The sequence below is a fragment of the Pseudochaenichthys georgianus genome, chromosome 14 (genome assembly GCF_902827115.2).
Source record: "Pseudochaenichthys georgianus chromosome 14, fPseGeo1.2, whole genome shotgun sequence".
Classification (NCBI taxonomy): Eukaryota; Metazoa; Chordata; class Actinopteri; order Perciformes; family Channichthyidae; genus Pseudochaenichthys; species Pseudochaenichthys georgianus.
The window spans coordinates 34,169,548-34,193,838 of record NC_047516.1 but is presented as its reverse complement, the minus strand read 5'-3'; the positions used below and the strand labels follow the sequence as shown (position 1 = coordinate 34,193,838).

The following is a 24,291-nucleotide window of genomic DNA, read 5'->3' as shown; positions in this document are numbered from 1 at the left end:
CTCAACTTTTTGGTTGGATCGCAGTTAGATTCAGTAGAATATTCTTTGTCCCCTGGGGATGCATTGTAATGAGTGAAGTATCCCAATAAGTAATGCATATGACATGTTTTCTTTACATCCAGGAGGGGCTCTGTAAGGAAGTGGCAGATTTTTTCCGGCTGTGTATTTTCAAATTCTAGCGCACTCGAGCTGGTTTCTCCAAAATTACCTACCCCACCTTTAAGTGTTGCCTTTGTTAACGCCAGAATATTAAAACAATGTATCGTCCTCACATCGGTGGTATTCATGATCAAGTCATTTAGGTGTGAAGTAGCATAATTGTTCTTTATATACTCTAAGTTAGGTTATTCTCAGTGTTATTAACTAAATGCACATGCAATGGCAAACAGGATGTTTTGATCTGCATATGTAAAATGACAACAAAACATACTTAGAATTATTTTTTTTTACTTTATATTTTCCAATTCATTTCTATATACCTTTTCACACTTGTCTTTTGAGATGTTACCATACATGCATTCATATTTTGTTTCACAGTGGTGTACAAATGTGTGCATACATGTGCAAATGGAAATGACAATGTTTCAAAAGAAAGGGGAATTAAAGTTCCACAGTTAAAATACATTCAATAAAAAAGGATAACAGCAACAATAGCAATAATTAATCAGTGCATAGGATATTCATATCCTGAGATAAATACAGATAAATAAGCAATGAGTTTAAAAAGTAATATTTCAGCTGTTGTAACCCTAGTAGCAGGTGATTTAATGCTCTGAGTGGTGCTAAGAGTAGAAAAATGCTGCATAAAAGCAGTCCAATTAACTCTGTTTCCTTCATCCTCATTCAAGGTGGTCATATGAACAACATATAAAGTAGTTTAGAAGTTAGTGCAGCGCAGGAAGTAGCTGTTGTTCAGCACGCGGAACAGCCTCCCGGACCTCAGGCTGTACTCAAACATGTATTTTCCACTGTAGATGTAGGTAAAACCTGCAGAACAGAGACTCAATGTTAGTTTCTGTGTCCTGTTTTTCTTTTATTTCAGTAATCTTGACTAAGAATGCTTCTCACCTTTGTACTGGAAGGCTGCAGTCACCTGGCCGGTCAGTCCGGAGAAAGTCTCATCCACTCGCTTGGGGAATCCCTGGTCCATAGTTTTTCTGACCTCATCATAACTGAGTAAACACAGTCAGTCATTACACCGATTCACCATTTGAAAACCGTCATCACACCTTAATAATTCACCTGAATAAATGTCACATAATCTGAACTCACCTGTAGTAATCGCTGCCTACAAAGAACAGAGTCTTGCCAGTGTCCACGTTCTGAAAGACTGCATCAATTTTCTCCACACTTTTGGCCAGACCAAAACTGGAAATTGGTTTAGGATAGCCGCGTACAAGATCATATCCACTGAAAGCCCAAACCATCTTTCCTGTATAGAGATAGAGAAAAGAAAAGAGTTTAGTTTATGCATGTAAAGATGAATAATGTCATGTTGAAAACTGTTTCAGGTAAAGAAAACACAAACCTTTAAAGAGATAGACTTTGTCTGAGCTTCGGCTTTCATAAGCAGCGTCAATGTTTGAGGGGGCATCGGGCCAGAAGTTTGTGATGAGACTCTGCTGAGGTGTGCTGCTCTGAGGGTAGCTCCGCCAGAAGAAGCTGAGAACACACAAGAACATGAATGAGTTCATAAGTCAGAACGTGAATGAAGAGAAAACGATGTCAATGGACTTCAGCATTTGGATATTTGAGCATTCTCCAGGATGTCTGACCTGTCCTTGAAGAAGAACATCTCTCCTCGCAGGGTGGCGACAGCATCCAAGACCATGGTTGAATCACAGGCATCAGGAGTGGTGGGGGGCAGTGGTTCCTCTACAGAGGAATCCGTATCAGGGCTTGGGCCTGAAGGATAAACAAAATGAGTCACCAAGTATTCAGAAAGCCCAGCATCACATTGAAAAAGCCCCAAGAGATTGTCCGATAGCAAATACACTGAAAAACATTAACTTTAATTAAATGTATTATGTCAACAGATTTCAAATGACTCTATTAGGTTAGTTGAAAGCAATAATATTAAGTTGAACCTAATATTTGTATTTAAACGTTATATCATTGCTTTCAACTAAGCTAATACAGTTATGTGGAATCTGTTGGCATAATACATTTCATTCAAGTTAACATTTTAGTTATTCCAGTGTAGGCATTAATGGCTCAGCTGGTTAGGACTAACCATAGAGAGACTGGATGCCGTTGACATCGTCCCGGGGCAGGATGAAGGTGTCAGGATTTCTGTATGAGTACACAGGGTACATGAGAGCACCAGCATCATCAGAGTGAGACAAGCCCAGGGAGTGGCCAAACTCATGGGCAGCCACCATGAAGAGGATGTAGCCTACAGCAGAAAACACACTGACAGGTTAGCCTTACAAGATAATGTCATATCAAAACTGACAGTAGTTAGCATGATCCATCATGGTGTACATACATAACAAACTGACCTGTGTTTGAACGGAAAGTGAAGTCCTCATCCTCGTCAAAATGAGCATCTCCACCAATGCCAGAGGATGGGGCGAATGCATGGGCAAGAGTACCGTCAGGGCCATCAAAGGGGTAATAATCACCATGTGCTGTTAACAAGAACATACTCAGGTCAGGTTTTGCCGAACAGAGGGACAATACATACATGTAAATAACAGAAAATCAGAAACAGGTTTTCCCAGTGATACGAATGACCATCTGTCCAATGTGGTTCAAGACTTGCATGAATTTAGGGTTATGGTTAAGGCAAGGATGCTATAGGGGAAGTGACAACCAATAACCTGAGCACAGAAATAGTATATAACTGGTGAAGACACAGTAAAAGTTCTCTGTACTCACATTGGCGGCCAAAGGAGATCATGATGTCAGCGGTGCCACTGTAGATTCTGGTGAATCTCAGAGGAGTGACTTTGGCCCAAACCTGCAGAGCTCTCTCGATAGAATCATCTACCTCTGACACAGACATGTCCGGAGTGTAGTTCTCTATCCTGAGGAACAAAAGTCAAGAATATTATAAGTTAGACCTACTAAATATACCTTTTCATACACATTCTCTGTTTAGATCAGTCACCTGTAGGTAAGGCTGTTTTTCTGCCACTTGTACTCTCCAAATGTGGAGAAACGGGCAAGATTTCCGTCTGGAACACCACAGCGAGGCTTCTTCATCATCGCCACGGTTTCAACATCCAACGTCCCGGTGATCTGGAGACCAAAGAATCTCTGCATCTCACTCAGCTTCCTGCTCGCTGGGCTGGCCCCCCGCCCGTTAGTAGTCTCCTCTGTTAGGTTGTAGAATGTCTTTAAGTAGTTCTGCAAGAGAGAGAACAAATGTTTGATACTTACTGCAGCTGTATAACGTATAAACTATTTTCTAGGAAGAATACATCTGTATCTTAGTATGCAGAAAGCTATTGACAGCAGAAATACTTTTTCCTGTACAGCTAACACATTCAGAATTCTTAGAAGGGTAGAGTTTCCCATACAATATATGACAATAAAAGATAAATCAAGCATACATACCTCCGCACGTTCCTCATCTTCCACAGTAACCTGTGATACTGGCATGCAGTAAGCTGTGAGTGCCAGGCTCAGCAGAGTGCACAGATTGAAAGTCTTCATGTCTTCGTTTCGTTCTTGAGTGTAGTTTTTGTTACTGTGCAGAGGGCAGCTGTTTTATAGGCTGAGGACTTCAGAGCGACAGGGCGCGTTGAGCAACTACGTCCTTCAGTGATTGACTCAATATTCCTTTTATGGTTAGGAGAGGAAGTTGTGCTTTGATTGCTAAACAATGCACTGTGAGTCTGATGAAATAACATTTGTATTTGGATGTTATTTATGGGAATTGTATTGGTGGGAAAATAATATTATAACTATCACATAAACTTTCCATAAAACGTTATCTGTGTATGATCTCCAGATTCACTTGCAGATTTAGTTTTAAAATGAGTTTTATTTTTCATCATTTTGTTTTTGCATGTAAAGTTCATAACAAACAGATTTATACTCCTGAATTTCCCCACGGGGAACAAAGTAAAAGTCAATTTTATCTTATCCTATAAACAATTTTTTTTTTCCTGGAGCCACTTAACAAAAACAAGCAAAAATGATAACCCTATATAACATGCTTCTAAAAACATATAATATCATGTTCTCAAAGGTTGAATAAAATGCTGAATTAATTGTTTTTAGGGCGCCAACAACATGGATATGTTTTACAGCAGTGATTGCCATTCAGTATTTGACTGATGACCATTTATTTCCTTAAGAGTCATTCATTATGCTGTGCGGTTATGTGTATTCATTATTTTGGCCTTAAACATTATTCCTAGTACCCATTGGGTTTATGAATACAATCACGTTTATTTAATAACACATCATTGAGTGTTCTATTGCAAAGAAAGCCTGAGGGTTTTTTCACTTAATAGAGGAACGTTTTGAGTCAGCTCCATGTAGTTATTTTCCATCCAGATCATTCTCTAATAATCGTCACCCACTGTGTACACCAATGTTAGTGGGAAGCTACATTTTTGTAACTCTTATGAAATAGTGGACAAGGAGGAGCAGTAATGTCTCACAATGTTTTTCTCAGGCTCAACACTAGTATAGGAAGTCACATTTAGAGAGAATGAAAAGGTTGCAAAAAAACCATGTCACAATGAAGCAGAAGGTAGAAACGCAGAAAACATTTAATTATTTGTGGTTTATCTTTAAAAGAAATGTATCATCCATCACATATGGAGTATAACATAAAAACAAAGGCATGCAGTTGCAGCAATACAATAATAATATCAACAATAAAATCAAACACAACAGGGGCCTTTACATACCTATCTTTGAAAAATATGACGTCCTGTTGTAACTGTAACAGCATCAAAGGACAAATGTGGATCAAATGTTGGACTGATACCTGTTGGAAACAGAAATAAACAGTTTAGGTACATTCTTATCAGAACAAATAAGACCCTGGTCTTAAAAATGTATCCAGCTTTTTTTTTACTATTTAATAAAATGTTCTTGGTGTAACTATTCGAAAATTATTGTTATAAACACAAGTTAGGTAAAGTTAGTTGAACGCAATCTTTAGATATACACTTTTGCTTTGCGCTCAGGGGCGCACCTTGCGAACAGGCAAGGCAGGCAACTGCTTGGGGCCCCGGACCAGAAGGGGGCCCCCAAAGAAGGTAGATTAAGAAGGTCCACAGCAGGCACGTGCACACAGACATCAAAGTGGGCTTGAGCCCCTGCCCTTTTTCTTCCTCCAGAGAAAGTGCCCTTTCCCCCCCCCTTTTTTTTAATCTTTATAAATTAATATATATCTACTGCTGTTCGCGCACAGTTTCCCTTTCCAACAATATATTGATTGAATACAAAATTAAAATATCAGATCGGGAGATTAGAATGTGAAGTTCCGATGCTCTCCCTCCCTCCCTCCACGTCTCCTGCACAGCGGCGTGGACATCGGCAGTCCCTTCAGACAGACAGGTAGCAGCACCTCCCACTTTACTGTGCCATGTGATGCCGGCTTTTCTTGGCTTATTTTGAAGGTGACTGGTGATGATCAAATTACTAAACTGCCAGTGCTGTGACGTTTACATACTACTGGGACCCCAAAGCAGAGACTGACACAAAATAAAGTTTCAAAAAGTTTAATAAACAAGGTAATCCAAGGCAGGTACTGACGACGGGGAGCTTGGCTGGCCGTAGTAACCAAAAACAAAGCTGCGGAAAAACGTTTCCGACCAAAACTCAAAAAGAACTCCTTAACTAACTACAACAGACTCCAGGCTGCAGAAAGGCACTCCGGACCGCGGGACAGCATGAAAAATACTCTGGCAGAGAAGTGAGGTGAGGGCCAGGCTCTTAAAGAGCAGGTAATCAAGTGAGTGGGGACAGGTGTGCCTCATCTGCAGCCAGGAGTAACCAGCCACGCCCCCCTGTCACACACCAGCCCTGCAGAGACAGAAAGACAGAGTAGTGAGGGGTAAATGGAGCATACAACAAGTTAAACACAAAAACAACAAAAGCCCCATGCAAAACATAACAAGTGCCTCGAGTTTATAGCTAATTAGCTAAAAGATACTAACAAATATAGTTAACTAGATAGGCTACTAGCTAATGGATAAGTTAGCTCAAGGTTTAGCTAAGGCAATGTATCATGGGCTGGGCATACAGGCTAATGTACTGTAGGCCAATTTAAGGTATATTTATGTATATTGTTGTGGGAATAGAAAGATAAATGAAAGAAGGCGGGTATATCCATTTAACATACAGTAAGTGTTTATTATAAATAGGGCTGTCAGTCGATTAAAATAGTTTATCGCAATTAATTGCAAATTAATCGCACATTTTTTATCTGTTCTAAATGTTCCTTAGAGGGATATTTTTCAAGTTTTTAATAGGCTACTCTTATCAACATATGAGTGGACAAATATGAATTATGCAAATGTTTGTTCATTTTCATTTGATCAATGACATATTCTCATGAATATTAAACATAACAACCTCTGAACATTACAAATATCCACCTCAATTCAACCTGGAACCTCTCTCATACATACAATACAATAATACAAAGTGTGTGTGTGTGTGTGTGTGTGTGTGTGTGTGTGTGTGTGTGTGTGTGTGTGTGTGTGTGTGTGTGTGTGTGTGTGTGTGTGTGTGTGTGTGTGTGTGTGTGTGTGTGTGTGTGTGTGTGTGTGTGTGTGTGTGTGTGTGTGTGTGTGAAGAGACACTGTGTTGGATCGTTGGAGCTATGTGCAACTCAAGGCATATGCTCGAACGGGAGCTGCCTGGACGCTGCAATCATGGTGCGCGCACTATCCGTGCTGAGTGTGCTGACTTTTCGTACAATGTCCCACTGTCTGGCTTCCTGCATAAAGTCAAGTGCTCGGCGCAGTTGTCGGCGAAATGTCGCTCCTCTGTTTTCATTGAAACAGCTCCTTATATCCGTTAGCGCAGCTAGCTAGCACCAGATGCTAACAACAACAATACACGTAAGGTGTGCCCGTTCTCTCTCTCTCGCTCGCGCCACACATACACACACCCTCCCGGTCCTCCCGATGGCCAGTCGGTGCCTGCCGGTGAGCGTGGAAGTGTGGTCTGCCGCAAGCGGACGGCAGGATCGGGGCTGTAAGCATCAGCTTGTAGATGGTATTTTAAACTTGATGCGCTCTGAAACTACGGGGCGGCCGAGGAAAAAAAATACACATGCGTTAATCGTGTTAAAATAATTAGTAGCGTTAATTATCTTTTGCGTTAACGCGTTATTAACGCATTAACTTGACAGCCCTAAAAAAACACATCACCTCACAACATCCCCAGATAGTTACTTACGTCAAATCAGTATTTTCCCCAAATGTTACGTTTAAATCATAGACTGTATATATAAATGGACGTAGGGTCCGTGACGTCACCCATAGGATTCTGCAGAGTTGCCGTGAAGCCCTTAGTAGGCGGAGTCGGCCACTAACGGCTCAACAGTGACGTCAGTGTTCAACTCCCGCCTTCTCCAGCCTGCTCCAAATAAGGGCAAAGAGGCGGAGCCGGAGGCGGGACCTGCTGCCACCCAGCTGGAAGTTCCAGAGCTAGCTGAAGCTAACATGCTCCCCATCTGCACACTGCCGTCGCATTTTATGTTTCTAAGGTAAGCGGCCATGAAACTATTCAGCAAAACTATAAATAATAATCTAAGTTATTGAGTTTTTAGCATAATACTTCAGAATCTTAAAACCCCTTAACGTTTGTATGCAATTGTGCTAAATTCAACTCTGGAATCAAGCAAATATTAATATGTTTGCATGACATTAGTTATTTATATTTTGATATCACTTAACCATACGTTTAATACATTTAAGTCAAGCTAAGGTACATGTGATGTTAGCTAGTTAGTGCTCTTACCTGTGAGGCCTCCTCCAAACAGCATAATAACCAGACTGTATTATTCAAACTAAGTACCAGTTCTAGATCCTTGACTTTAGACAAACAATTCAAAAGACAAAATGTATTTAAAGACCAATCTTTATTTGAAGGTGCCTCTTAACCTGAGATATTAGTTATACAGTAATAGTATTGACAATCTAAAAAAACTGAGCAACTCAACAGTCAACTTTATGTTTCTTATTGTCTAAAGTATTTATTATTTTCATTTCCCCCCTCTCATATTCAGTGTGGACGGATTGAGACAGCATGGTGTCCAGAGAGCTGCAGAGACTTCAGGGAGAAACCTCCGTGTGATGGACATCCTGTCTGTTGGTGTGGAGAGGACTGAGGGTCTTTCCTCAGCGAGGAGGACCAGGGCTGATGAAGGAGCCCATGCTGGGCAAAGCTGATACCAACTGCACAGGCCTAGTCTGTCACTTTATTTGACTAAATGTGTTTACTTATACATTTATTAGGTTTACACCTTCTGTCCATATTTGCTTTTTATTTAAAACATTTGATTAACTTTTGGTTCACATTTCAATAAACTGTATTTGTATTTGCATTCCTTTTGTCCATTATTCTTACTGAACATGTTAGATTACACATTCACATCTGACTGAAGATCGGATGGAGTGTAGATGTGGAAATAGCTGCATTCGATCAGCTGACTGTTATTACAATAAAAGTTGTTTATAGTGAATGTCATGTACTGGTCTTAACATCTCATAGCATCAGCTTTTAATGATCCTCTTGGATGTTCTTCTTGACCCTCAGAGAAGGAGAACATGTCGTGTCTTTCAGGCATGTCCTTTCCTAACAAAAATGACAGGAAACATAAAACATATTATTGCAGAACAAGTGTGTTATTTATGAAAGCGGTGTGTTTGTGTGTTTAGGGGCTGTAGATATCATTATTTTGTAATTGTAATGTTTTTTTTTTTATTTAAACAATGAGCTACAAAGACAATCAGATTATGAATGAACAGTATGATGTTCATCAACATTGAAATATATGTTATTATCAAAATAATATTTAACTGTTATCAAAACGTAGTGCAACTGTAGAAGCTTGCTCTGTTGACTCACTGAAAGAATAACTTTTACCACGTTTTTTACAGACAATATTGAGAGATAAATCTTTGCCTTCAATGCATTACATTAGAAAGCTGACAAAGTCATATTGCTAAATATCTAAATGTAACTTGTTGCATGGAAAAAACCCTCAACTTAACTGATGTGTAGGTGATCTAGTATTTAGTATTGTTTATTGGAATGTATATCAGTGTATTCAAGTCAATACTTCATTCATTTAAACCAATATCTTTCTTGATTCTTTGTACAGTAAGAAAAAAAGAGTCTTTGTACCTGTGCTGAAGTTCACTGCTGTGAGGAGTCCAGTTCTGTCTCTCACTCTCTGGTCCAGCCTGTCTGCATCACCTGGACACCTTAAACAAACAGATATATATATGTAAAGTACCATGTGTACAAACAATATAACTGATTCTCTTCTGTTGGACATGTTGGATTGTGTATTGTCCGAGTCAGGGTCCTTTTTATTTTACTGTAACTTTGGAAGTTGTGTTACCAATGCTTACTGTTTATGTGATACCCATTTGGTAATGCAATTAATAAAAACAACAAGGTTTGGGTTCGTTCTTCAGATGACTGTGACGTTAAGGTGTAAGCTCAATAATGAACTCCAGCTCAATCAACCATGTTGTAATATCTAAGTAATCATCTTGAAATATGACATTAATAATTGTAATATATACACATCTTATTGTGAGGTTGATTTCACATAACTACTTCGACATTAACTTGTCTACATACTTGAGCATAGCCAATTTAAATTAACCTTAGCGATGCATACAGTTCCTCCTACATAATAAAATATCTCTAAGTTACAAGGATGTAACCTTATTTTATCAACCTCAAACAGAAGCCGTTTGTTCAACAGTATTATCCCACTTAACACTTGTCTATTTCGTTTTATCCTTTATATATACAGTCTATGATTTTAACTTGGAGGGTACGATTACAATCGTTAGCACCGATGTAGCTACCACTAGCTTACATGCTAACCCAAGCCTTACCATTCATTACGTAGCTGATTAAAATCATTAACACATAAATAAAGCACTCGAATTTTACTTACCGCATTCATGCACCGTCTGTTTTAACCGCAGAGCGAGTCACAATAGTCCGATATATAAGCATGAAGAACAAACAACCACGGCCGGCTACAGGTTGTGTTTCCTGGAGGAGCTGAGCAGGCAGAGTCCCTGTAGCTTCACGGAGCAGCTAGCAGAGAGACAAGAAGCTAACAGCGGCAGGCACTTGACAGAGCCGTCACTCAATGTGACCACGCCCTAATTTATGCACACACTTTAAGACCTAATATAAATAAAAGGGTCGCGTTAGAAAACAATTCACTCTCAGATCCATAATCATGAAGGTGGAATCTAACTATATCGATAATAAAATGTATGGAGCCAGGGAGAGAAACATGTTTTTTTCTGCTGTAAAGTTGGGCATTTTAACATGGGGGTCTATGGAAATTGCTCCTTTCTGCAGCCATCGCCTATCGGCCAATATATGAACTGCAGTGTGTGACACTTCCGTATTGGCTTCACGGCTCTACCCCACAGTTTGCCGCTTGGTTTAAATGCAGATTAGCTTTAAATCTATAGATGAATTCAGACATGGTATTAAAACGAACAGCATTCATTTGTGTTTCTTGGAAGTTTTCTTTCCATTAGAGTGAAAGAAAACATGGAAGCAAAATAGACCAAAATAACAAGTAGGCCTACATGACAAAACGATCTTTTTGCCTGAAATGTCCTTAAACAGTAACTTCATCATTTTGATTGTTGTCTGCTCATTTAATAACTATTAATTTTACAAGTTTGTTGTCTGCTCTTGTGCATTGTGAATACTAAAGAAGACCATTGATTATTTTGTAGAATTATGTTGAGTATTAAACAATTGTGTGAGTGTGAGGGTATTAAAATAAATTGGTCAGTAAGTCAGAGATGTGCAACTATATTTAACTTTTAGTTTTAAAACATTTTTTTATAAATGATTATGGTAAGTGCCCTTTTTCTCACTTGAGCACCCGCCCCCCAAAATGTCTGTGTACGTCCCTGGTCCACAGCAACGAAAACATGAAACACCCTTTAATTTACTGCAACGACATGTCGGGTAACCCCCTCAAGCCAGCCAGTGCAAACCCCAGGGAGCGCTGGGTCTAACTTGTGTAACGACAGCAACAGTTCGTGTGCTGATCGGGCCAGAGTCAGGCCAGACCAAGATCAGACCTCCTACTCTGGGTCTGTCACTGACTTAACTTAATACAAGTAAAAAGTTATATGCAAGAATACTAATTCAGAATGATGTACTGTATCATCTGCAAATAATCAATTTCAAGAAAGAATGAAAGAATAATCAAATATTTCATATAGCAAAACCTTGACAGAAGCCAGTTAAAGCTCCCCCATCAAGATTGAATTCTTCCCGAGTGGCTGTTGTGAGCTCAATCGCAAGAAGTGTATACGCAAGCTTTCATATGAAATCTGTCTTATGTAATAAATTGAATATGATAACGTGATGTAACCATTATGCAATGACGTTATAATGCTAGTGTCTGATGTATTTATGAGTTTATAAGTCACTTTTAGACTGTGAAGAAACTGCTCAGCTATGCATAAAAAAAGGAAACAATACAGTCAGAATATGACAGCAGAGAAAATCTAAGACTGTGAGAAGTTGGTTGTGAAATGAAGCGTTGACAATAATCATTATTTCAAGATTTACTGTTATTGAAGACATTTCTAAAGACTGATGATGAAACGTAACATTTCTCAGGCAAACACCAGCATAGGAAGTCACATTTAGAGAGAATTAAAAGGTTGCAAAAAAAACATGTCACAATGAAGCAGAAGGTAGAAACGCAGAAAACATTTAATGATTTGCGGTGTATCTTTAAAAGAAATGTATCATCCATCACATATGGAGTATAACATAAAAACAAAGGCATCCAGTTGCAGCAATACGATAATAATATCAAAAATAAAATCAAACACAACACAAGAAAAGTGTACTACAAAGTGTACTACAAATGACATTATTACTAACCCGTGTAACACGATGAGGTACTGTAATACTTTTAACCACTGCCTTGAATCATCCATCACTTCCCTGTTTGGTATTAGGTACATTGTGGTTATTGCTGATTATAGATGTTTTGTAACACTGGTGTTTTCACACACAGCAAATACAAATTCAATCATCTCCTCTTTTTCAGTATTTCATTGTCGTCATTCTTCTTGCAGTCCAGCATGTCCTTGGCAGGGCTGGTGGTCACATATTTGGAGTTAGGGTCAAATTTGTAGTGGACGTTTCCTTTGAAGAAGTGCACAAGTCCTGTTGGGGAATTAAATTGTTACATGTCAATCTCTTTGCCTAGTGCTTGAAGTACATGGCACCAGCATCTGTACAAATATTTCTGAATGCAACATATCAGCCTGTGGTTTCCACAAATACAGTTATGTACACTGAAAACACTGAAACGTTGACTTTAATTAAATGTAATATATCAAAACAAATCACATGACTGTATTAGGTTAGTTAAAAGCAACAATATAAGTTGAACCTCTAAACTTAATATTATTGCTTTCATCTAATCTAATACAGTTATGTGAAATATTTTCATATAATAATAACACACACTCACACACCAATTGTTTTTTAAGAAATGCGGACAGGAGGAACTTCGTCTCCTCTGAATCAGAGAAAATTATTCATGCCTGTTTCCTTCAGATTTAGAGTTTGGTCTGCAGTCACACTGTTAACTTCAACAAAATAAGAGAAATCACACATCCTAAGAATAAGCATATTTATGTTGGTTTGCAGAATTAATTATAAGATGTTATCCACTACTTTCAACATATCTTCTTTTTCTGCAAACAGAGGTGCTCATCAGTCCTCGATACTTTTTGTGACACAAAATCATGTATCAAATGACGAATATTCCCCAATGTTGTCCATGTTAAATTGGAAACAGATTGAATAAGAAGGTGTTGTAACTACCCTCTAAGAAGACAGCTGCATCTATGGGAGTTGGAATCCCCGGCCACTGGTGCTCTATAAGTGTCGGTAATCCCTCCATCGTCTTCTGCTGCTCATTGTACCTATATAAAGTTCACAAAGATGACGTTGCACAGCATTGTCTCCACATTTAAGTGCTAGCAGGTTACAATGGTGCAGAGTAAACCACAGTGCCTCCTGTGTCTGACATGAGCAAACTTACCATGACTAATTAGTTTAAAACCCAAGTAAGAAATAGCAAAGCAATTGACGGAAAGCCATTTGTAAGCTTGTATCACCAACATCTTTTGGCATCAAACATGTTGATAAGTACAGTATGATCAAAGCAATGACTACAGTCAAAAGCCAGCATCAAAATTATTTCTAAATTTGGGAGCAGATCATTCTGTGACATCTGTTTTACTGCATATGAAAGTTAGTCATAGTGCTAATGAACATGATATTTTTTATTAGGATCAGAAAATAAATGTGGGATTATGATTATGGTAAATGAACCATTAAGCATATTACATTTATTTGGTCATGGACCTTGTGATTTTTTCAAAAGCAATTTCTGGTTGCAAAATTGTACTTAATATTTACTGAAAACAGATTTCAGTCTGATCAAAGTCACCAATAACTTAAAAGCTCCTTCTACACAGACTGCAAATCTGCTTTTCTTCAAAGTTATCACACATCATTTTTAACCAAATTACTGATAACCCTGCACCATTCAAGAGTCAATGAATGATTTTACACGAGTGTATACACAGTCATTATAGTTGGGAAACTATAGTTATAGCTATAGTTAGGAAACTGTGGGATATTTAATACCTCCAACATTCATGGCCAGTGAAGAATATAGTGTAGCTGCCTAGTCGGAAGTGAAGAGCGGCATCTACAGATTTGATTCTGGAGGGGAAGCCCAAGTCTGAGATGTTTCTTGGGAATCCCTCCTCAAGTTTTAGTTGCCTCATTACCCAGTATTGATGACCTGAAACAGAAAACTGATGTCTCACATTGAAAGATACAGTATATTTATATCCACTACACATTGATATATATGTTTGTTTTATAAAAAAAGTCAATCAAAGGGCCCAGGAAACTTTATTTAACCTTTGAAAAACACATTAACACTCCTCTCCATGTTCTCATAGACAGCATCCAAGTAGTTGGGTACACTGTCTGACCAAAGACTGCCAATCAGGGTGATTCTAGTGTCATCAAACTGAGGATGTCTGCGCCACATAAATCTGAAAATACAAGGTACCAGGTAAAAAACAGGTCCCTGTCACCCTTTATGTTTATGATGTCAACATACTTTGACAGGGACCTTTACATACCTATCTTTGAAAAATATGACCTCCTGTTGTAACTCTGTAACAGCGTCAAAGGACAAATGTGGATCACATTTGTCAGGTGTTCTTGGAGGCGGTCTTTTTGAGAACAGTGAAGCAAATTGTGGACTGATACCTGTTGGAAACAGAAATAAATAGTTTAGGTACATTCTTATCCCAACAAATAAGACCCTGGTCTTAAAAATGTATCCAGCTTTTTTTTCCTATTTAATAAATTGTTCTTGGTGTAACTATCAGAAAATTATCGTTATAAACACAAGTTAGGTAAAATTAGTTGCCCTTGCCTTGAATCACACTTGGCTAGTTGAAAGCAATCTTTAGATATACAAACAGGCAAGGCAGGCAACTGCTTGGGGCCCCGGACCAGAAGGGGCCCCCAAAGAAGTTAGATTAAGAAGGTCCACAGCAACGACAACATGAAACACCCTTTAATTTACTGCAACGACATGTCAGGTAACCCCCTCAAGGGGGCCCCATGCATAGCACGCCGTCAAAAGCTCAAAATGTCCCTTCGGTTCGAGGGGCCCCCAGTGAATGTTTTCCTAGGGCCCCCACAGACTCTAGAATCACCACTGTTTGCACTATAACATTTATGTGTTGACTTACATCAACACCGTTACACTGTAATACACCAACAAGCTAGCCAATTTAGTCTATCAGTCAGATCCCAAAGAGTCTATGACTTTAAGTGAACTCTAAACAGTTTTTTTTGATAAGTAAGCTAGCTAGTGATTTGTCTACGTTGCCATCAAGCGTCTTCAAATAACATTATTCAACTCAAACACCATATCACAATGTTTTTTACACATTGGTGTTTGTTGTACCTCTTAGCAAAATATGACAGCTATATTAGCTTCGAAAGTATTGATATGGAGAACTGAATTTAATAAATGTACTGTTTATTAGACCAATAATGAGATACGATGATCTTGCTAGCACGCCATGCAGTCCCTCTCTCCCTGCAACTGAGACTGCTCAGCTGTGAGGAGAAAGGGGGGTGCTTCGGAGATAGACCAGTGCCTGTATCAACTCAAATTCAGCCAGTGCAAACCCCAGTGGGAGCGCTGGGTCTAACTTGTGTAACGACAGCTACAGTTAGTGTGCTGATCGGGCCAGAGTCAGGCCAGACCAAGATCAGACCTCCTATGCTGGGTATGTCACTGCCTTAAAGGTGGGGTAGGTAAGTTTCAGAAACCGGCGCGAGATACACTTTTTGTTATATTCCATGGTATGCTCTTAACATCCCGATAGCAATGAATATCTGAAGTGCTTTGACAAAAAAATCACAAATGTATCTCGTGCCCTCATTGGGCGTGCATTGCAGCAGTACTTCAATGACTGGCCAGCAACAGGCGGCCACTTTCACCAGTCTGCTGACGTCATGTGCGCGTTCATGTGTGTTGGAGAAAGTGCTCTGTAACGGAGCGTCCACACTACAGCTTCAAAAAAAGCTTGGAGCTGGGCGTGTCTGGAGCTTGGGGATTTTATTCAAGCAACACGACCAACAACCAATCACATGAATCTCCCGCCCCCGACATACAGAGCAAAAAAAAAACGGGAGTTTTATGGGCGAAAACCTACCAGTTTCCCCCACTGTCTCTGCCACCTCCCTCCATGCCTGGTTCCTCCGGTTTATATCCCGGTAGGTGAAGAGGGTCTGGTCATCCAAAACCGGGTGATTTGCTACAGCGATAATTAGTTTCTCCTCCAACTTTTAGAAATATAGAAATAAACGGCGGGATATCTCTCCCAGCTTAGACGCGGTTTGATTGGCTACGGCTTGAGCTGTCAGATTTTCCGAAACGGGATTTGATTGGCTGGCGCTGGCTACTCCGGCGGAGACGGACCGCTCTGCTATCCACAATTCAGTTCGGCGAAAAAGCGAGGCAACGTGACGTCACCCCATTGAAAGTGAATGGGCAGATTGGAGTTGTCGACGCTTCCGACGCTGTAGTGTGGACGGGCCGTAAGGAAGTCTGAAGGAAGGGGCGGATTCTTTTCGGCTGTGTACTTTCAAATTTTAGTGCACTCGAGCCGGTTTCTGAAACTTACCTACCCCACCTTTAACTTAATACAGGTAAAAGGTTATATGCAAGAATACTAATTCAGAATGATGTACTGTATCATCTGCAAATAATCAATTTCAAGAAAGAATGAAAGAATAATCAAATATTTCATATAGCAAAACCTTGACAGAAGCCAGTTAAAGCTCGCCCATCAAGATTGAATTCTTCCAGAGTGGCTGTTGTGAGCTCAATCGCAAGAAGTGTATACGCAAGCTTTCATATGAAATCTGTCTTATGTAATAAATTGAATATGATAACGTGATGTAACCATTATGCAATGACGTTATAATGCTAGTGTCTGATGTATTTATGAGTTTATAAGTCACTTTTAGACTGTGAAGAAATTGCTCAGCTATGCATAAAAAAAGGAAAAAAATACAGTCAGAATATGACAGCAGAGAAAATATAAGACTGTGAGAAGTTGGTTGTGAAATGAAGCGTTGACACGAACCATTATTTCAAGATTTACTGTTATTGAAGACATTTCTAAAGACTGATGATGAAACATAAAAACCAGGATGTTGTGGTTTTTAGCTTTCAACACCACTGTAAACTTTGGAAACCAAAACATTGAAATACTATCTGTCTTGATTACATAAGACTCATCGTGTATTTCTACTTCTTTGGTGCATGTTATTAAAGCACATGTTATTATTTCATATGCACACTCTATCTGATATATATTTATTAGGGCTGTCAAACGATTACAATTTTTAATCAGATTAATCACAGCTTAAAAATTAATTAATCATGATTAATCACCATTCTAACTATGTCCAAAATATGCCATTTATTTATGTATATTGTTGTGGGAATGGAAAGATAAATGAAAGAAGGCGGATATATCCATTTAACATACAGTATCTATGTTTATTATAACATTTTTCTGCGTGTCAAAATGAAAGACAGCCCACACACCTTTCAATCATCAACCCGTGGGGTCTTAATTCATTACGTGTTTATTTCTATCAACGGGGAGTACTTCAGGAAAGTCGACAGAGGGGGGGGGGGGGGGGGGGGGGGGGGCGGCGGCGGCTAGTGGAGTACTTCGTGACCACAGAGTGTGAACGTTGTAATCAGCTGTTTTAGCGCAGTTCTCCAGTGAAGGGGGGAGTCTCCCTCCGCAGCCGGTTGGCGTAGTTTTGGCACAGTTCCGTTGTACAGACAGACGTTAACAGCAGCCCTGTCTGTACACACGGAGACCGACTCTGTCGTCCGGTGATCTAACCGCCTTCTGGAAAAGCTTCACAAGTACGTCGGTACGCAAATGCGCTTTGTGACACAAGTGACGGTACGCATTTCAGATTACGCACATAACCTGCGTACCAGTTATGTGCACCCCTGTACCAGAGCCATATTCTGCCCTGTACTACAGCAAAAGTTTTCTCCGTCGGGACTTCCTGCAACAACACCACGCCGTTATCAAAGATGTTCTATTGAGAAGACGATCACTACGTGACAAAAGTTTTCAAAACCGTGGCTACTGAAATCAATCTTACTAACTGCTGTCTGTGCAATTTACTGCGTTAAATATTTTAACGCAATTAATTCAAAAAATTAATTACCGCCGTTAACGCGATAATTTTGACAGCACTAATATTTATCCTTCTTTACAATTTGTCCGCGATAGAGAGGTACCAGCAATGTTTAGGCCTCAAAGCAGTGAAATTAGGCCTTTTTTTTTTACAATCCAGCTGAACTCACCATACAGGTGTTGGACATCTGTGACGTCGCGGAAGGAGAGCCGAATTTCATTATTTGGGGCAAAATTGTATGATGGGTACATGATCGCTCCGGGATCATCAGAGTGGGGCAGGCCAAGCGCATGGCCAAATTCATGGACTGCTACAGCAAAAAGGTTGAAACCTGGAGCAGGAACGTCACAACACAAAGGTCATAAAGTTATACGTAATAGTTATATAAATGTCAGTGAGAGTAAAACGTCCAACCAGTCCTTAAGTCAACCTAATGTACTTTGTGTGAGAGTTCCAACTCTGGTGCTGTACCCATAGAATTTAGACTCCAGTCTTCCTCTGCATCAAAGTGGACGTCTCCACCAATACCAACCCCAGGCAGGAAGGCATGCGCCAGGATTCCTCCTGTGCCATCAAAAGGTGAGCCATCTTCATGATCTGCAACAAACAATGCAATGAACTGATACACTTAGGTTTCCTTGATGCCATGTCTCTCTTTAAATCTAACCTCCATTGTGGAATGAGATGACGATATCAGCCTCTTTCCTGTTCCGCTTGCGAAATGTCATCGCTGCAGCGTTGGACCAGAGCTTCCACGCCGCCCTGAAGACTTTCTGAACCTTTGAGGTTGAGAAGGGAAGGTTGTAGCCAGCGATCCTGAGGAGAGAAGATATGATTTTACAACTACCTAATTTAATTATTCTTTACTAATCTGCATATTTAGTGCCATTTGTCTTTTTAATTGTGTTCCCATCTGTTACAGGGTTATTCTTTTGTCATGCATGGCTCCATGGATGGCAATGTCCATTTGTTGGTCAACAAGTCCCCACTCTGAAATATATCAGCAATGCTTGGATGGATTGCTCGGTGTTGTCAGGCTTCATGTTCTCCTGAGGATAAATCCTACTGAATATGGTGGTTCTCCCTGCTTTTTCCTTTACCTCAGGTTTGTCAGGTTCACAATGGTTTTAAGTGAAATGCCAACAACTTGGATGGATTGCCATGCAACCTGGTGTACACATTTATCACCAACAAGTACATTTGAATGTATCCAATACTTTTTCATTGACCAAATACCTGCTAAAATTACATTACATGTAATTTGTTAGAAGCTTTTATCCAAAGCGACTTACATACTCAATACTGTGGACAATCCCCACAGGAGCAATTTGGGGTAAAGTGTCTCAGGGACACAATGACATGCACATGTTCATGGAGTGGGACTCGAACTTGCAACTGGCAACCCCCTGATTCGAAGTCCAGCACTCTATCCACTGAGCCACAGCCGCCCAAAAATCTTGACACTTCTTCAGGCTTCAGCCTTAATTTGTGTTTAGTGGAAATTAGTTCATTTGAACTACTTAGATGGTGAACATGGTAAACATAAACTATGCTAAACATTTGCATAAAGTATAAGCATTGTTATTGTGTTCATGGTATGCTTGAAAACCACTGTTATTTAGCCTGATGCTTGCTTGTCAGTAAAAATAACACCAGCTGCATTCTCTTACCTGTAGCTGAGGGTTCTCTTCTTCCAGCGAATTGTCTCCCCAAATTGCTCCACATCGGACAGACCGCAGCGTGGCCTCTTCATCACTGCCAGAGTCTCATTGGTCAGCTCTCCACTTGGCGGCAACCCAAAGAAGCGCTGCATCTTCTGGATCTTATCACAGAGTCCGGTCCTCCAGTCAGCATCTTCTCCTGTGTCTGTAGTCCTCTTCTGTCTCTCAGACTTGGGCTTGTAGCCATAGAAGTGGCGTAGATATTCCTGAGGATAAGTCGGTATTCAAAAGTGTGCATTACTGCGATCAACGGAAAGTTAAGTATGGTTAGCTGTTGTACACCATTGATAGGCTGATACAGTGTCTTATCTATGTCTTCTTTTATTCCCACAGTGTATGGAAATCTATCTGGAAAGCAGTGAAGAATACCCTATTGGTAAAAGTACTTGTAAGTCTCATTAAATGACGTAATTAATCCGTATTAAGACAATAGGGGCTAAAATAACCTTAAGCATATATAAAATAACGAAATACTTTTGTCCCATCAGCACTTAGAAATATAGAGAGTAAATATAGCAGAGTAAATAAGACTGATTCGTATTTTAGCTTGTGATAAGAGGTTCACACAAAACAGCACAGCCTTCAGTTATATATGTGTGTAATAACAATGCTAACATTTGAAAATGAATAGTAAGTATAATGTGTGCAGGAATATTCTCAACATTAAGGTTCACAAAGTCTCATAGGCACACATTTCTTATTGTTGTACGCAACATTCAAGTTATTCCCTGGAAACAATAATATAGTGTCATGTTTTATATTCATATCCTTGATGTCCAGTAGGTCACACATTCTTATAAATATATATTGTAAATACATAATGAGATAAGACCTGTCAATAATCAAACACAACATATGTCTAAAGCCACAACACCTTTATACACAAGTGCAAATGATACAGTATGCGTGCACCAAGCTATATAAAGAAATGCAAACATTTAACAAACATTCAGATGCATGCATGCAAATGATGATATTATATTACTGCATGCTGTGAAATGATTTGATGATGATAAGGAACATGACCTCACAAGCTAAAAATGTAAATAACGTTTATTTTTCACCAATTATTTTAGACCTTTAAACTGGCCCCCTGATAGTAAAGAAATACTACAGCAGGTTTATAAGAAACTGCATGGGTTAGAGATTGATTAATGTCTTGGCTCCCTGTCCAACAGAAACATGGAGATATTCAGAATCTCATCAACTCCAACTTTCTTACATTTTTAAATCACAGCCTAAAACTGTCCTGTCTGCAGCTGCATTTTACGTTGAACTTGGGTCTACTTGTTTAGAGCTTACACTGCGCTGTACATTTTTTCTATGGCCTGATCTCGTATTCTACTCTAGTTTATTTGTATCCGCTTTATTACTTTGATTTATAGCCTGTGTTTTGTGGCCTTGTGGTTCTATATTATGATCTCTTGCCTTTCTGCCTCAGATAATGCACTTTGAATTGCCCTATTGTTTCAGGTGATGTGCAGTAGTTACCCTAACTTGGCCTTACAGTCTTAACAGAAAACATTCCAAACATTTTGTTAAACCCTTAATAATAATACTCAAAAGTCGCCGTACAGTACTGTAATTGTAGGTGTCAACAACAGCGTGGACCAATGACACTGCAGCCTCTGTCTACACTGCAGCTCTGTTATGTTATTATTTTTGTACGTCATAAAAAGGTTTAATGCAGAATGAACAAGTACAGCAACAAGAGAGTATAAATACTTATTGAGATAATGCATTATTATTAAAAGTCCATTTAAAGACACTGTCAACATACACTGACAAAACTGAAACATTGACTTTAATTAAATATATGTCAACAGATTTCACATAACTGTATTACAAGTAGGTTAGTTGAAAGCAATAATATTGAGTTCAAATTAATAATGTTAGGTTCAACCTAATATTATTGATTTCATCTAACCTAATACAGTTATGTGAAATGTGTTGACATGATACATTTAATTAAAGTCAACATTTCAATTTTGTAAGGGTATTTTTTTACACAATTATCTTCTTTGAATCTGATACCAATAGACAACATGTATTAAATATAATTTGACTATTTCGGGGCCAATATAAAAACGTAATTAATTAAGAGCCAGCACTAGGTATTATTATCTATACAGTATGATAGCTTATTTTGGGAAATGTTTGACCCCTTTTTTTCATTATATACAATTTGCAGTTTTGCAAACGTTCTATCCAACAGTCAGTGACTCTGCGTGTGGCTGCGGTTGCTCATATAATTTATCTGCTGTTATTCACTGACTGTATTACCTGTCACCACAAGATAAGGGTGGCTTGTAGACAGCACACCTTACTGAGAGCCTTGACACACTGATATGGAGCCAAGTTGCAGACGCTCAGAGGGAGGTATAACCAGTGCATCTCAGTGAATCAGCTACACAGGGGCAAAGTTGGTCTGATTGAGTAAAGAGATTAAATATTTTACATGTAATTGCATAATTATAAGAAAAATCAAAGTATAAGACAAAACAACAATTAAGCTTACAATAAGTCTCCCAGCTTCCTCACTCTGACACATGGAGTCCAGGGTTCCAATCCTGCCTCAGGGCCTCTTACATGTCATCCCTCTCTCCATACTTTATTCTTTATTGTATAAGTTTCTACAAAGGCAAAAATGCCAAAAGCATAAATAATTGTAAAAAAATTGTTAGCTGACAATAGAACGAAATACACACAGCCAGTAAAGAGATGTATAGATTAATCAAACATTTAAATCCATGAGTATATGCTGCTCCTATTTTAGTGCGTAATGTGATTGAATCATAAAAAAAGAAAAGAAAATCTCTATAATCACTTTTGGGTACTTAATGTATCGCTGTTTTCCTACTTTACACGGTTGCATTTTGTGTGAAAAATGTTTTAAAAAACTTTTTAGGAAATAAAGAAATTCTTTTAAATTAAAAAGTAGGATATTAATTTATCATTTATCTAAGAAACAACAAATAAAATAGTTTACATGGATTTATCTATTGCAATATTATTTTGAACATACAATCCTACATAAATCATTCTACATTTTTATGTTGACATAGATTCATGAAAGTATCAACATTCCTATCAGTAGGTAAAAAAGTCAATTTAAAACTTTGAAGGAAATACAGAAATGACTCATCTAACAAAGCTCCTCAGGTGGAGGTCCTGGGGTTATATAGCAGTCCAGAATGATCCCTGCACACTCACCTGCACACCTGACAGGGCTCCATGCACACATTGGTAAATACCTCTGCAAACTCCTGGTCAGCTTCAGCGGGGGGGTGCGAGGGCTGGTCAGGGGTTCGGAGAGGCGAGGCCGTGACAAGAGTCAGAAGACCGAGCCAGAGCATCTTCATGACAGGCAGAGTCCCAGCAAGTCAGCCTGTCTCTGCGCTGTGCAGCTGTGTGGGCCACCTGTTAATTATGAGTGAGTGCTCCTGTCCCGACAAGAACAGCAAGGGTCTTCTTTAATGTCTCTTCAAAGAAACACCAGAGTATGAAAACAGTCCTACAGTACCTGGCCCAAAATTCAGAAACGTGTTGCCAATACTCGATAACACACCGCTGCTAATAAAAAGAATGACCGTTGCTAAGGAGGATCAAGAAAGAGAAGAAAATAAATGTCTCCTTTTATACTATTTCTAGGCATAAATTATAGGTCTCAGGTATATAAAAAAACATGTCTCTGAAGTAGGGGTGTAACGGTTCGGTTCATACCTCGGTTTGGGGGTCACGGTTCTGTACGGGTTCGGTACGGGTTCGGTACAACAAGGAAAAGCAAAAAAAAGTCCCAAATGCATTTTTTTTTTTTTGCTGTTATTTATTTTTAGCAGTAGTGCAAGTTTTGGTATGAAAATAAGGAACTCTAACATTTGGAATCATTAACTGTATTACAGTTAAAAACAAACCACAAACAGTAAGACACACACTCAGATGGCCATATTATTTATAATGGCTGATGTCAAACAAAAAGGTTCAATAAGCTGTACAACTAAAAAGAATGTCTTGAACATATTAAAATAAATAATAAGAAAGTGTTTCAATCACACTCAATAAAAGGCAATACAGAACTGTATAACATGTCCTGATGTCAAAATATAAAATAAATACAATGATAAATATAAAACAAAATAAAATCTGTACCTTTAGGAGCAATGTCTAACATGTGTAATTAACTTGTGAGTGTGTGAGGCCATTATGCCTAAATAAAGGTACTCAAGCTTTACTCTATTTTCAAGTTTTTCTTCAAAAAGATGAGTCTGTCTACGTTGTCAGTAGTGAGGGCAGATCTGTTGGCGGTAACTATGTCACCTGCCGTCGAGAAAACCCTCTCACTGGGGACTGAGACTGACTCGGATGTGATTGAGCATGTTTGACGTGTTACCAGCATACCGCACCGCTGTCGAACAACGCCGACACACCGTCCTCGTCCGATCCACAACTTGCACCCCATCATTGTTGTAGTCCACAGGGAACCCGAAATGTTCCCACACACCTGATTTAAAAGAAGCAGGTGGGTCTTCTAGCTCCTGTGTGTTGTGTGAACTCGCCATAGCTA

General features: G+C 39.1%; 2 protein-coding genes across 2 annotated transcripts; both read right to left on the bottom strand.

Moving 5' to 3' along the window:
* Window positions 1-430: 430 nt before the first annotated feature.
* Window positions 431-3,685, bottom strand: mmp13a (matrix metallopeptidase 13a). Its single transcript, XM_034098603.2, has 10 exons — window positions 3,562-3,685; window positions 3,113-3,351; window positions 2,881-3,029; window positions 2,502-2,630; window positions 2,234-2,395; window positions 1,776-1,905; window positions 1,529-1,662; window positions 1,273-1,432; window positions 1,069-1,172; window positions 431-987 (listed from the first exon to the last, which is right to left on the bottom strand). Exons 1-10 carry the CDS (start codon window positions 3,658-3,660, stop codon window positions 878-880), a joined length of 1,416 nt encoding a protein of 471 aa, XP_033954494.1. The 5' UTR covers window positions 3,661-3,685; the 3' UTR covers window positions 431-877.
* Window positions 3,686-12,247: 8,562 nt separating this feature from the next.
* Window positions 12,248-19,819, bottom strand: LOC117458066 (collagenase 3). The gene is made up of 9 exons (XM_034098304.1): window positions 19,677-19,819; window positions 18,674-18,822; window positions 18,478-18,603; window positions 18,176-18,337; window positions 14,391-14,520; window positions 14,164-14,300; window positions 13,882-14,041; window positions 13,051-13,151; window positions 12,248-12,384 (listed from the first exon to the last, which is right to left on the bottom strand). The coding sequence occupies exons 1-9, from the start codon at window positions 19,817-19,819 to the stop codon at window positions 12,248-12,250; spliced, it is 1,245 nt and encodes a 414-aa protein (XP_033954195.1).
* Window positions 19,820-24,291: the final 4,472 nt, after the last annotated feature.

Coding starts and splice junctions, on each gene's coding strand:
- LOC117458066 (XM_034098304.1), bottom strand. CDS start 19,819: ATGCAGCGCTTCTTTGGGTTGCCGCCAAGTGGAGAGCTGACCAATGAG. Junction 18,823..19,676: donor AAGAGAACCCTCAGCTACAG/GTAAGAGAATGC, acceptor TTCTCTCCTCAG/GATCGCTGGCTACAACCTTC. Junction 13,152..13,881: donor ACTGGCCATGAATGTTGGAG/GTATTAAATATC, acceptor AACTTTATATAG/GTACAATGAGCAGCAGAAGA.
- mmp13a (XM_034098603.2), bottom strand. CDS start 3,660: ATGAAGACTTTCAATCTGTGCACTCTGCTGAGCCTGGCACTCACAGCT. Junction 3,030..3,112: donor AAAAACAGCCTTACCTACAG/GTGACTGATCTA, acceptor TTTGTTCCTCAG/GATAGAGAACTACACTCCGG. Junction 988..1,068: donor TGCAGCCTTCCAGTACAAAG/GTGAGAAGCATT, acceptor TCTGTTCTGCAG/GTTTTACCTACATCTACAGT.